The sequence below is a fragment of the Aythya fuligula genome, chromosome 7 (assembly GCF_009819795.1).
Source record: "Aythya fuligula isolate bAytFul2 chromosome 7, bAytFul2.pri, whole genome shotgun sequence".
Classification (NCBI taxonomy): domain Eukaryota; kingdom Metazoa; phylum Chordata; class Aves; order Anseriformes; family Anatidae; genus Aythya; species Aythya fuligula.
In genome coordinates this window covers 4,366,325-4,380,012 of record NC_045565.1, presented here as the reverse complement: position 1 = coordinate 4,380,012, position 13,688 = coordinate 4,366,325, and the positions used below count along the sequence as shown (strand labels likewise).

At 35.3% G+C, this 13,688-nt stretch overlaps 1 protein-coding gene across 4 annotated transcripts in view; it reads left to right on the top strand.

Moving 5' to 3' along the window:
- The window catches only part of HERC4 (HECT and RLD domain containing E3 ubiquitin protein ligase 4), a 33,577-nt gene extending 22,730 nt beyond the window's left edge, over positions 1–10,847 (top strand). For 3 of the 4 annotated variants that reach the window (XM_032191004.1, XM_032191001.1, XM_032191002.1), the window contains exons 17-26: positions 1,817–1,840; positions 2,291–2,389; positions 2,765–2,932; positions 3,055–3,198; positions 3,967–4,133; positions 5,007–5,073; positions 5,314–5,396; positions 7,730–7,913; positions 8,514–8,616; positions 9,457–10,847. In XM_032191004.1, coding sequence (XP_032046895.1) covers positions 1,817–1,840; positions 2,291–2,389; positions 2,765–2,932; positions 3,055–3,198; positions 3,967–4,133; positions 5,007–5,073; positions 5,314–5,396; positions 7,730–7,913; positions 8,514–8,616; positions 9,457–9,665 — 1,248 coding nt within the window. In that variant the 3' untranslated portion in view covers positions 9,666–10,847. The remainder of the gene's footprint in view (positions 1–1,816; positions 1,841–2,290; positions 2,390–2,764; positions 2,933–3,054; positions 3,199–3,966; positions 4,134–5,006; positions 5,074–5,313; positions 5,397–7,729; positions 7,914–8,513; positions 8,617–9,456) is intronic. The other variant, XM_032191005.1, reaches the window with a different exon arrangement.
- Positions 10,848–13,688: the final 2,841 nt, after the last annotated feature.

Here is a 13,688-nt window from a genome sequence, read left to right as displayed (position 1 = left end):
GGATAAAAAATTGTAAAATAAAATAGCAAGAGCAGGGAGATGGGGGAGTGTAAAGAAATAGTGAGATGATAGTGGTAGTCACGACAGACTTATGTTTCAGCCAAACATCTCTGAAGAAGCATTCTGTGCTTGATGTAGGTTGGTGTTGGTAGCTGACAGGGGCAGTATATTAAATGAGATGGAGAAGGTGGGGAAAAAGAAGGCCTTGGAAGAAGAGACAGGTTGTGTACTTGGAACAGAGAAGGATATGGCAGTGAAGGATGTAAAAGTCTTAGAATTAGAAAGATTATGACCTTAGCAACTATGCTTTAAATGGATATAAACAAACCAGAATTGAATTTGGCATGATCAGACAAGAAAATTCTGAGATAAGGGAAAATGACAGCTGGAAATTGATTAGTGTCTGAAGTCTTAAGCTGCATTTGTTAAATTGGAAAATTAAGCAGTAGCTTGATATTAGTAAGAAAATAATACTGAATTTCCCTTAAATCATCTTTATACTGTCATGCATTTATACAGGTTTAAGTTTAGCAGAGAAAAAAGACTTTGGTTTATTACAAGGCTGAAAAAAATCATGGTCTTAGTCTTATCACCTGTTTTTTTTTTAAAACCATTTTTTAAATGGTTTTGATGGCTTTTTCTTGCCTTTGTATCCAGCAGTTTGTGCTCTTGCTTGTAGAGTAGTAAGGATCTCTATGTGCCTGTTTTATCACTAATATTAATCAAACTTTCTTGTGCTGATGTCATTTTTTATTGTCATAACTTGAGGCAAAGATGTTTGTTCAGTTCCTTAATTAAAATGTGGAGAGAGAAATACAAAAGAAATGAAAAATTCAGAAAAGTTTTAGAAATTCAAAAGAGAAAAATTCTAAGCTTTCAACAACAGAAGAATAGGAAAAACTGAAGTTACTAAATACAAATACTTAAAAGAGTTGAGTTGGAAAAAATAAATAGAAATAAATTATAGTATATACAGTAGGAGTACAAAATGGCATAAATTAGTCTGTGAGAAATGGGCTACTGAAATCTGGTGTTCCTTTTAGGAATTAGGGATATGGAGAGAAAGCAGATTTTGCAGATAATGGTATTTTTGGTCATTGCTTTCTGAACCATAATTGTCTGCATATTGGACTCCTAAGTCTCATATGTTTAGTCACATATTACATTTAAAATTTATTAGTTTATCATTAGCTTTTATTCTTTTTTTTTTTTTTTCCTTTCAGCAGCAGAGGATAAGGGTAACAGTACCATAGAGATAACTTAGTTTCTTAGCAGAGTTTGTCTAGCTTGTTCTGTAAGTCTCTGCACAGACCTAGCAATATGTATTGGCCTGTCTTTAATTTCAAATCTCAGTTCTTTTCTCATATGCAGTATCGTAGATCCAAATGATTCTTGAGATTTATTGACTAATTGTTGTTTTGTCTTTACACTTTTACTCAGTAAAAATACTTTAAATTTAATGTGATATGCTTCAGTCATTTGAGAGTGAAAATGTATATGTGAAAGTAGATGTCATTTTCAATATATGGAAATATACATTTTAAAATGTTAACTTTTGTATCCAAGAATACAAGAATACTTGATAGTCTAATGCTTCCCTTTTAAAGACACATAGGATGTTAAAAGACATTGTTGCATTTGGTGGATTAATTAAAATGTTTATGGTGGTTATTTATTTTTTCAGTGAATACTTTATTTGGGGGGGAAGCTGTAGTTAAATATTCTTAATTTAACATCTAAGATGAATAATTAATGCAGACACTAATGCTGCTTTTTCATCTTAATTGTTGCTACCTTTGTGCAAATGCTGTCATAGGATGTCAACCATGGATTATCTGAGGTAAGATTGGTTGCAATCTGATTTCTTTTCCAGAATGTAAGGAAATCAGAAATAGGAGTGTGAAGGATTGTGAGATGTGTTCTGTTGGAAGTAAAGCCTTATATTGGCATGGATGTAATCTGAAAAGGTTTTTATGGGGCAAAAGTATGTAATTCTGTGTGTAGCAAATTCAGAGCGGAGTTTGAAAGCAAGGACTTGTTTGATGATAACATACTAGCTGTAATAAAAGGTGTGAAATTAAAACATACTAAGTGGGGGTGGGCTTTCTGCTGAAATGCTAAACAGCTGAACATCTACTTTCCTGAGATGTTTTCGGACCTGCATTGACAATAAATAAAGATTTCTTTCTCTTTTCAGTAAAATAGATATATCAAATATTATTATAATGACTTTAACCATTATAGTATTTTTTTAATAAGCGGAATCATGACATGGTTATTCTCATTCTAGCTCACAGATACTCCTGTTACGATTTGCACATACCCGTTTGTTTTTGATGCCCAGGCAAAGACAACTCTCCTGCAAACAGATGCAATCATACAGATGCAGGTGAGAGTCTGTTTGTTTGTTTGGGTGGTGTTTTTTTCCATAGCACTCTCTCTTTTCCATGAAAATTGAGTGATCTGTTGTGTTGTTTTTTTTATTTTATTATTTTTTTATTAAACACCTCAGTCTTCATTTGCCTGTTGGAGGAACAGAGGAAGTTCAGGTGTTTGTTTTTGAGGGGGGGAGGAGGGAGAAAAGGAAAAATATTCCCTGGGATTAAAGGAATACGAAGATAATTTGGGTGGATTCAGTAGGTGTCTGTATTCATGTCTTCTGACTTTTTTAAGATAAACAATGAACGTTAATGTTGACAGGAATCTAGAGTTACTTAATGATTCTTATAGTATTTTTTTGTTGTTGTTTTTGTTTGTTTTCCAGATGGCTGTTGATCAAGCTCACAGGCAGAATTTGTCTTCTCTGTTTCTGCCAGTATTTGAATCTGTCAACCCATGCCTGATCTTGATGGTGCGGAGAGACAATATTGTAGGAGATGCTGTGGAAGTCCTGAGGAAAACAAAGAATGTGGACTACAAGAAGCCACTCAAGGTATTACCAGTACACTCTGGTCTAAGTGTTTTTTACTGACATGTGAGTAATTGAGAATACATTTTGGACAAATGTTTTGCTTCCTGTTTTTAATTCTGTGCTAATTGAAGTGTGTGTTCCAGGTTATTTTTGTAGGGGAAGAAGCTGTTGATGCTGGAGGTGTTCGCAAAGAATTTTTTTTGCTCATAATGAGGGAGTTGCTAGATCCCAAATACGGGATGTTCAGGTACTACGAAGAGTCCAGGCTGATTTGGTTCTCTGATAAGGTAGGGTGCAATTGACAATCACAAATTTTCTTGAACTTAAAATATTTTTATTTAATAATGTATGATCATAGTAGTTTGTGATAATTTTATTTCAATAGGAGAAGCTGAACTAAGTAGTCTTGAAATATGTTTATTTTTGTCATTGTTAGATCAAAACTTTCCCCTTCCTTTTTTTCCCCCCATTCCTTGCTCCTTATCACTTGTGCCCAGTCCAGGTGACTTCAGTGGGAAGTGCCAGCCAAATAAACTGATTCCAAGAGCAGAATTGGAGTGGCAGAGAAAAATGATGTGGCATGTTGAATATGTCTTTCTGTGTTCATTCGCGTTTATGGGTCCGTTTTATATGTAGTCACCTGGTCGTACTTGCTGGAGAGTTTTGACTGTTGACATTTTAGTCCTTTTTCAAAGGAAAATACTGACTAGAGTGTCAGTGATTCCTGAACACTAAATGTTTCCACAGCTGTGTTTTAAGCCATAGCTGTTAAGTCCAAGGGAGTCAATTGTGAGCTTCTCGCCCCTCCATCTACTGCACCCCTCTTCAAAACATAAATTAAAATACAAAGGACTGAATAGTGTAATAGTAAGTCACTGACGGAAACAGAATCTTTTTTGCAGTAGTTTCAGAAGCAGCCAATACTTATAGTACAAAACACATCATCTCTCTACTTTTTTTTGTACGTATATACTGCATGCGTGCTTTTTTCTGCACTCTAAATGATTAAAATAACTTAATTAATTTGAACTATCGTGTCTGTTTTCTGTTCTTAGACCTTTGAAGACAGTGACCTGTTTCATTTGATTGGCGTTGTCTGTGGGCTAGCAATATATAATTTTACTATTGTAGACCTTCACTTCCCTTTGGCTTTGTACAAAAAGCTATTGAATAAGAAGCCATCCCTAGACGACTTAAAAGAATTGATGCCAGATGTTGGCAGGTAAGCAAGAAAAAAAGAATGAGACTAGGAATTAATTTTTAATTCAAGACTTTTCTTTGAGAATTTCAAGAAAACACCTGATATTCACACTAACAGGATGAACAGCTCAGAGTAACTTGCTGCCATCATGCCATTTCAGACAGGATACATGCTATTGTTAAACACCTGCTTCTAAATGTTTGGTTTTGGTACTCATGTCTGCTGTGTTTTTATCATCGTACAAGTCTTTTGAGTTGCAAACCTTTTGTTCCCCTAAAAAATTAGAGTTTCTGCGCTCTTAATTTTGTAAATTAAGCATGAACATAGTTTTAGTTCCAGGCAACTTACTTAGTCCAGGGAGGAAATGTTTTGATTTATTAACAAATACATGCTAAATATCTGTCCTTTAGAGGGGATTGGTATCGAATTTACAGAAGTTTCAAATGGGGTGGTGGAGTGAGTGTTTGCTTTGGTGTTACGAATGAGAAAAGTTTGCATAGGTTTGAGGAGAAATTAAACAAATTAATGGAAAAGCTCAGCAGTGGTTGTTAAGGACTTCTCACCTCTGGCTTGGGAATCCTTTAGCTAGAGACAACGATATGAATCTTCTGTCTTCGCACCTGAATATAACCAAAAGGAAACAGTACTACAAGTAATAGAGAGACTATTGCTTGTCTTTAAAGCTTTGCTTACCATTCTTTTAAAAGTAACTTGAATGGCTTGAGATTTCCCAGCACTGTGCTACAGGATGCAAATCAGTGACTTAATAGCTGGAATATACTGCTAGAAACAATTATAGATTTTTCTTAAATTATCAAAGCAAATTGAATACTTCAGGAAGATAAATTTATCTTTTTTTCCACTGGTACAAGTACTTTGTAAATTATTTTGTAGGGGAATGCAGCAGTTGCTGGACTATCCAGAGGACGACATAGAGGAAGCATTTTGTCTTAATTTTACTGTAAGTTTTGCATGATGTTAGAGTCTTTTTTTTTTATTTTAATGAAGGTTCTACTGTCTGTTACAACTGTTTCTGATGAATTGCCTGAGCAAAAGCGTTGGCTGCTGGTTCCCATGAGTTGTGGTGCTCTCTGCTTGTGTAAAGATCCGTGTCTGCTATTCATGTTGCAATTAGAAAAGTGGTAGGAAGAAGTCCTCTACATGGTAAATAAAACTAATACTTCTTGTTTGTTTGAAATAGATCACTGTGGAAAATTTTGGTACGACAGAAATTAAAGAACTTGTTCCTAATGGTGCCGACATTCCTGTAATCAAACAAAATAGGTGAGTTTTATGGGTCACAGGGTAGTTCAGTGTTACTATCTGCTTTGGGAACATAACTGGGCTGCTATAAATATCCTTTGCCAAGCTGTTAGGCTAATAATGGGAGGCAAAACTACTGTGGTTGTTTTTCCAAGTTGTTCTCATGTGTTGTTAGAACAGCTATTGCATTCAGGAATTCACTGTCTGCTGAGACTCATCTAACTTCGTAATACCTCTTACACCTGTTTTATTTGTTTATTTATTTGCTTCAAAATACTTCGAAGCTCTTTAGGATCCATTTTGATGACATGGTCTTTGTTTTAGAAGATGAAAAATGGTTGTGGTTGTGCAGGAAGTTACTGAGTAACAATGTGAAAACATCAGCCTAAACACCATTATGTGGCAACTATTCATTTGTGAAATAATATTTCAGAAAAGTCTTCCCTTTGTAGAGCAGATAAGTTAGTCTGTTATTTGTGTCATTGTCAAATGAGGGGTGGTGTTTTTTTTTCCCCTCTTCCATGGATTCTGGTAATTCTATTTATAAAAGCAGCCTCTTTCACCCTTTATTCTCATTCTGCTCTTGGAGGATAGACAGAATGTCTGATGGTACTCTCATCCATTTTTGGAGAATACTGTCACTTTCCTATCTCTCCCTTTCTGTTCCTTTCATATATTTGCCTTGGTTCTTTAATCTTTGTGTATTCTGTGAGCTTTTACTTCTCCCTAAGCGAAGGGAGAATCAAATGAGAAGAGCATACTGTATGAGAATAGCATGTACTTAGGCTGTGCATACTAGGAATGAGGGAGAAAATGTGCATTAGGCGTGTTCCTGCTTATCTCTGTTCTGTGTTTTGAGGATCATTTTCTGTGAGTAGCTAGGTCCCTTGTAGAGGACTGAGTTATGACAGAAGGTTCTGAAGGTATCAAACTCGTGTAGATAAAGACAGTGACAGTGCCTTCATTCACCTGACTTCTCATTACTGGGAGAGAAAGACAGGGGGTTCACAGCTCAGTTGTAAGGGCAAGATTGAGGAAGATCAATAAATGGAAGAAAAAAACAACACACTGTAAGTAAATTTCCTAATGATGCTAATACCATTCAGCAACAGCAGTCACCACTTAACACCTGTCAGGTGTTTTTCTTTTTTTAGTCCTCAGTAACAGCTGAGGATTTATGGTACTTCATCTTAAACGTGGTAGCTTGTAAGTTTTCCAGAGGTGGTTTCTCGAGTCACAAAGTGACAGTGAAACTGAAATGTAAAAGAAGTTTTAGGGTGCCTATGGAAGGTATACTGCGATGTCATTGCTAGTTGTCTGAAGAAGTCCTGTTTCTTAAGACCAATATACTCCATGAATCTTTAATTCAGTTTTTAAAATGTTAACATAGGGTATAATAATGTTAATTAATTTACTACTGTGAATTTGCTCTGGAGAAACATTTCTTTCCATTGTTAGTATTTATTATACAGACTGTGCTTAAAACAGATATCTCATTGAGAGCTTTAAGAGGGGAAATGTTTTACAGCTTTAGTAAGTGTATCATCAAAATGTGTTTGATGTTTCTTTAACTTACTGGTGATGCTATTCAAATACTGTGAATATTACTCATACTGTGGATAAAGAAAGTGCACTGGTATGTTAAGTGTAATATATAATTGGAGTCACTTTGTCAAGGTAGAAACTAACAGTATTAACTAGGATCATTTAATAAATAATAAATATTGTATCAAGGAATTTTAACTGCTAACTGCTGTGGAAGAAGGTGCTTTCAAGAAAATATGAGAACTTGTCCTGAAGCACAGATAAGGCTGTCTGTTTCTTCAGTATCCTAGCTAATTTTCCCTCATCATTTTACTGTGTAGGGCTCAAATGTATTTTTTAAGTTGATTTGCATCTTCAGTGTGCATATAGTAATCCTTTTAATAAAAACAAAGCAAAAACAACCAAAACAATAGAAAAAAACTATTTTGACATTATGTGGCTTCAGGACATTGTATGCAATTTGAGCCTTTAAGCTTGTTGCTAGACAGTTCGATTCACTGTGATGCGTACAAATAGGAAAAATGTTCATAGTGGTTGAAATAAGTAACTCTAAATGTTGCAGGTTTTATATTGCACGTCAAAGGCTCTGTCTTGGAAAAAAAATTTATATACATTTATATGCTATTTTAAGTCAGGTTATCTTTGCTACACCTGAAGCATAGAGCAGAGAACATAAGTATATGAAGATCCTTTTTGCTTAACTTCAGAGAGGTGTTCTGTACTCAAATGGCTACTGTTTTATTGGTGGAAGGGTGACGTACTTTTTTTCCCTCTTCCTCTCAATATAACTTTTTTTCTTCTCTGTACAGGCAAGATTTTGTAGATGCTTACGTGGATTACATCTTCAATAAATCTGTGGCTTCCTTATTCAGTGCATTCCATGCAGGCTTCCACAAAGTATGTGGAGGTAAAGTTCTTCAGCTCTTCCAGCCCAGTGAGTTGCAGGCAATGGTGATCGGGAACACAAATTATGATTGGAAAGAATTGGAGAAGGTAAAAACCATAGCTATTTGTTTCATATATATGTTTAATTTCAAGATGCAAAACCAAAATCTGTAAGTGTCCTTTGAGCTTTGTTTTCTCCATTAATAAGTGATGAGTACAAGTTCCAACCCTGATAACTGTGTAACTGAGGAACTTCTTGGTATAAGTTGTCAGTGAATTAAGACACCAAAATATTATTTATATTCCTGCTTAAGATTTTCCCATCTAATTTCTAGGGGAGGTCAGACTTTTGGGGAATAGAGAAATTGCACAAACCCAAAAGGCAGCTTTAAATAATTTGTTATGTTAGAAGGGGAAAATTAAGCAAAAATGCATGCAGCTAACAAATATAAATATTATTGGTCACTAAAACTTACTGTGAGATTTTATGTTTCAACTTCATTGGGGTTGAAAATGCTTTGGAGTATGTCTGTCTGCCCATGTAGTTGAAGTCAGACTGAAGAGCTGAAGAAAACTGACCAAGGAAAATTGTAATGTGTAACTTGCAGCGCGGTATCCCTTTACATAAACCACATTCTTAATACTTCATTGCTACGTTATCCTACTGTTTTCATATGCGAGGTATAACCTAATTTCTTGCTCATTTAGAATACAGAATACAAAGGAGAGTACTGGGCAGACCATTCTACGATTAAAATATTCTGGGAGGTTTTTCATGAATTGCCTTTGGAGAAGAAAAAGCAGTTTTTGTGTAAGTATTTGATGCTACATTGCAGAAATTGCTAAGTGAACAGGATCACTGCGATTTCAGGCTCTTGATACGTTTGGGTAGATGCAAGTATTTGTCTGTAATGGTGTGATTGTATACAGGAAAAAAGTCACAGTAGAAGCAATTGATTATGAGCTTCTCTGTGTTTTTTGCTGAGGTTGTCCTGAGTAATTCTGGGTGGTGGAGGGTTATAAAATCACAGTAGACTGAAGCAGCATTAAATAAATAAATAAATAAATAAATTGCCCAACAATGTAAACTGCTAATGTCGTCTGTCTGATGACCTCAATTTTTGTCTTTGTGGATGGACATCAGGTTTACATCCTCCACTCTTCATTGCACATAGGTGGAATAGTGGAGTTATAACTGATTGTAGATACTTCAAGGCACTGATGTGAGAGAAAATGTATGGGGTAAGACAAAGATACAGAAGCTGCTTTGTGAACAAACTGTTGAGAATAGATCATAGATTAGTTCACAATTTAAACAAACTTTGTATTGAACAACCTAATTCTGTGTATTTACAAGATGCTCACAAGTGCAGCAAAGGTATAGCCTGTGGATTTTAAGTAACAAATCCTGAAGCAAGAACAACTTCCTGCTTTTATCAAGGACTGCTTGTTTTCATATGTTATTACTTGTTGGGTCACAGTTCTGAGATTATACGTGCAATCTGGACATTGGGCTAAGTCATTCATTGTTTTTCAAACTTATTGGATGTAATTGAAAAATGTAAATAATGATTAGAACTGTGTATATGGGATACATGATATTTAGTCTTAAACTGCTTTCAGGACTTTTTTTTTTTTTTTTTCTTGACAGTGTTTCTGACAGGCAGTGATCGTATTCCGATTCTTGGAATGAAGTGTCTTAAACTAGTCATCCAACCGACAGGAGGTGGAGAAGGTTATCTTCCGGTAGCTCACACTTGCTTTAATCTTCTTGATCTTCCAAAATACACAGATAAAGAAACCCTAAAATCTAAGCTGATCCAGGCTATAGATCACTATGAAGGTTTCAGTTTAGTATAACTTCAGAAATGAGAGTTCTGTGTAATGTGGGATCATTAAACTAACTTTTTGTGTCTTTCTTGTGGTGATAAATTCAGTGGGTTAAATGATGGAGATGATAATATAACTGATTATTTGCAAGACGTTCAGTGGTGTGGATATTCATGGGAGCCAAAAAAAAGACAGAATTGAGGAACATTTTCTTGTACAGAACCATGTGGATTTCGCCATCTTACAATAAAAATTAGAGTATTGTGAATGGGAGTCAAGTTTCACTAACATGAGTTAACATTTCACCTTATACAAACAATTTGGCGTGTGAGTGCATGAGAGACTTGCTTAAGTTTTTCAAATCACTTAGTAAGAACATCTAACTCTTTCCCTGATAAAATTCACTTGGTAACTTTTCATTTTGTAAATAATAAATTTTTGTGATAAAATAATTATGTTCCGATAGCAGTATGGTTTCTATTGCTTGTAATTGAATATGAGCTTATTTTATGGCTTTTAACAAAAAAGTGACTACTCTGATTTCTGAAGATATATTTTTCTGGTTTGTTTTAAGAACCTTAATAATGGAAGTATTTGTTTAAAGACATTCATCATCACAGTGTACAATCCAGCAATTTTCATGAAGCTGTCACTTAGTGCTGGTTTAAAAAAAAAGAAAAAAGTACCTACATGCAATGGCATTTTTAATATATGGATTGACAAGCTGACTTAATACTGCACTGTTTTATTTTTTAAGGACTGATTATGTAAGCAAGCGGACACAATTATAAAAGAGGTTAATTTATCACTGGGAACCTCTGCAGCCATGTGTCAAGAATACAGCTTAAAAGAAAAAGGTGCACCAGACAGTTATTGCTGTCAAGAGGTTAAACATTTATTTTTTAAATGCTGAAAGTGTAGTTTATGGTTTCTAATAGAATTTTCACTTTTTTCCAGATAAATGCATTTGAAATAACTCTTTAACACCCCTCTCCCCTTTTCTTAAGATTTTATTTTTAGTATAATTGCCCTGAGACGATTGTGCTTAGCTGGACACTTTCAGATTTGACTTTTCCTTCTCTGGTTAAATTCCAGATTTTGTGGTGTTAATGCATATGTGACTTGCAGCTGTGAAACAAATATTTATTTTTTTTAGATTTTTAAATGCAGTGAAAAAAATTCAAGCTATAAATAAAGACTTGAATGAAAACCTTTGTTGGTTGATGTGTATGGATGCTTGCATCATGCATACTTCTTCAACTGGAGGGTAACTTGCATGCATTAAGTCAGCAATACAGCTAAGCTGAATAATAAGATATCACTTTGAAAGTAGGGAAATTGATTCAAAGGAATTGTTTAAAATGCAGTTATTTGACTTGCAGTAGATGTAGATAGAGAAAGCAGTGCAGTTAAGAGCATTCTTCTTTCCATAACATTGTGTTTTTACAGCATTCTGATGCAGTGTAACTTCTAGTAATTTCTTTGTATGCAGACCATGTTTCATCTTTTCCAGCCATTTGTTAGTTGGCTGGCAAATTCTTGTCATTGTGAAATATAAGAAAACGACAAATGCTAAAGCAGCTTGATCTTACTATACATGGAGGAAAGAAAGGAAAAAAAAAAAATAAATATATATATATATATATAATGCCTTCATTTTACCAGGTAATAATAAAACTTTGAGAATTATGGAACAACAAACTTGTAAAGGCAAATAGTCAGAAACTAGGAAATGACTAACTTAAAGCTGTTTGTGGCGTTTTTTCCCTTGTGTATTATCACATGTGAAAGTCCTGGTTTCTCCCCTGTCCTCCATGGAATCCTTCATTCAGTACACCCAGCTGATGTATGCGTTATTTCCCTGTTCAGTTGTGCATGACCAAGCCTAATGCACATCACCTAAACTTAGCACTGTTTATTTTTGGTTTTTCTGTAGGATTGTTTGCTAAACTGAATTCTTCATCAATATTCATCTGAGATGAGTAACAGCCTTATTCTGTAGATGAGGGCATCTAAGACAGAATTCAAGACATTAAATTCAATAACTGGATTATTGAACATTTATTAATTTTTGAACATTTATTAATTATGTTATTGAACATTTATTAATTTTTGGTGCCCAATTCACGATATGCTAGAGAATTTTAGATGTCCTTTGTCTCTGAAGTGCAGTTACTGTTGACTAGAAGTGCTGTGACAGTTGCTTCACGTTGCTGCAAATGTTTCTCCAGCATCAGAAAGATAGCCTTCTGCTCCTGGAGCTTGGGTGGAAATTGGTAAGCATGTGGGAGTTGAATTATTGGTTAAATTACACATTAAGAGCCCACTGGCAGAGGAGGGTGAGAGTTGCATTCCTCAGGACAGCATTAACCTGAGACATTTTTACAATTTCAGCCTTGGTTCTAGCTGCGTCTGCAAGAAATGGAGTTGGGTCCCACAGAGTCTGATAACATCCCAGCTATCTTACAGGTGTTGGCTCGTTCAGTGCAGTGAAACAGGTGTCCTGTTGCAAAACAGACATTACCTACATAAGAAGGTAAAAGACTTGCATCTAGTACTAGAAGTAAAAGAGTGACCAGTCATAATGTTACTTCTGTCAAACAGGTGTTTATACTTACTTTATCATTAGTTCTGAAAACAAAAGATCTTTTTTTTTTAACCAAAGTTAAACACAAAATGTTTCCTCTGGTTAGGAGAAGGTGGGTAGTGTGAGGTGTTTTCTCACCTTCTTGGATCAAGTGTAATTTTGCATACAATATTCAATGGTGTGTGTCATGTGAGGAAGAAAAAAATCGATTTTTGCTTAGCTAAAAGAGCCATGGTGTTAAGGAAGAAAGGAGTTTTCTTCCTTGACAAATCTCCAATTAATCAAGAAAGCTTGCATACAGATTTTTAAAAGAATAATGTGAGCAATTAGGGGAAAGTAGTATTCTGGGCTGCGTGGGAGTGCTGTAAAATAATTAAAAGTCTTTAAAGAAAGTTCTTTTGTTTAATAATAAGATCAACATTCTGATAAATATTTAGGACTATCACTGGACAAAGCTAGTTGTATATCCATTTTCATCATATTTACTAAAGGAAGACTTGTTTCTGTCATAGCAGTGGATTTACTGCACCTGTCACACTGGTACAGAACTGCAGGTGGAGTTTGCATGGCAGAACTACACAGGTTATTTCAGTGACATTTATCACTGAAGCTTGTCCCTTCTTTTCCAGAGGAAATCAAAGAACTCCTGTACCAGTGTAAAACTATCAAAACCATGAGCCCTTCTTAAGCAAAATGGCTTGTCTCCTTTGGCACTTCGTGGGAGCTACTACTATTAAGATTGTTTTAATGTAGAGCATCGAGACGCAGTATTCCCTTCAAGGTTTATGCTCTACAATGAATTTTAATCCACTGCACTGCTCTGTGCTGGAATGAATTCATACATTCTAGTACGTATGGACCTTCCGGTCACTTACTAAGAATGGACAGACCCATCAGAGTTTCTGCACGTCCCTTGGGTTTGAACATGCTGTATGGATTTTATGCAAAACAGAAAAATAACATGTTGTCAATGCCAGGAGTGTGAGCTGGAGTGCAGCTTATTTATTTTTTTACCAGTCTCAGATTATTAGAAAAGAAAATGAGGGCTATGACACTTGTTCCAGATATGAACTATAGAGCTAGTATGTTTTGGTATTGTGCAGTGTTTGCAGTGCCAGTGGGGATCTTTGTCTCACTGAGACTCCGGGCTGGTCTTATCCTTGGGTTATGCCCAGACCACATGAATCCTATACATTGTGCAGTGCCTGAGGGGCTGCAAATCTCTGCAGGTACAGCTTCCCCCAACACGCCTGATTATGTGAGGAAATTCAGTGAGAGGAAAAAAAATATATATATATTAATGCTATATGAAGACAAAAGTATTTGACTTCAAATATTTTGTAGAGTCTGTGAAAAACAGTTTCCTTCAATTTTTTGAGCAGGTACACCAGCTTTTCTATCAAAACAGGCAGAGTTGGTGGGCTGTAGCTAAAACCCAACTTTCCACTGAAATGGTATCAGTCAGG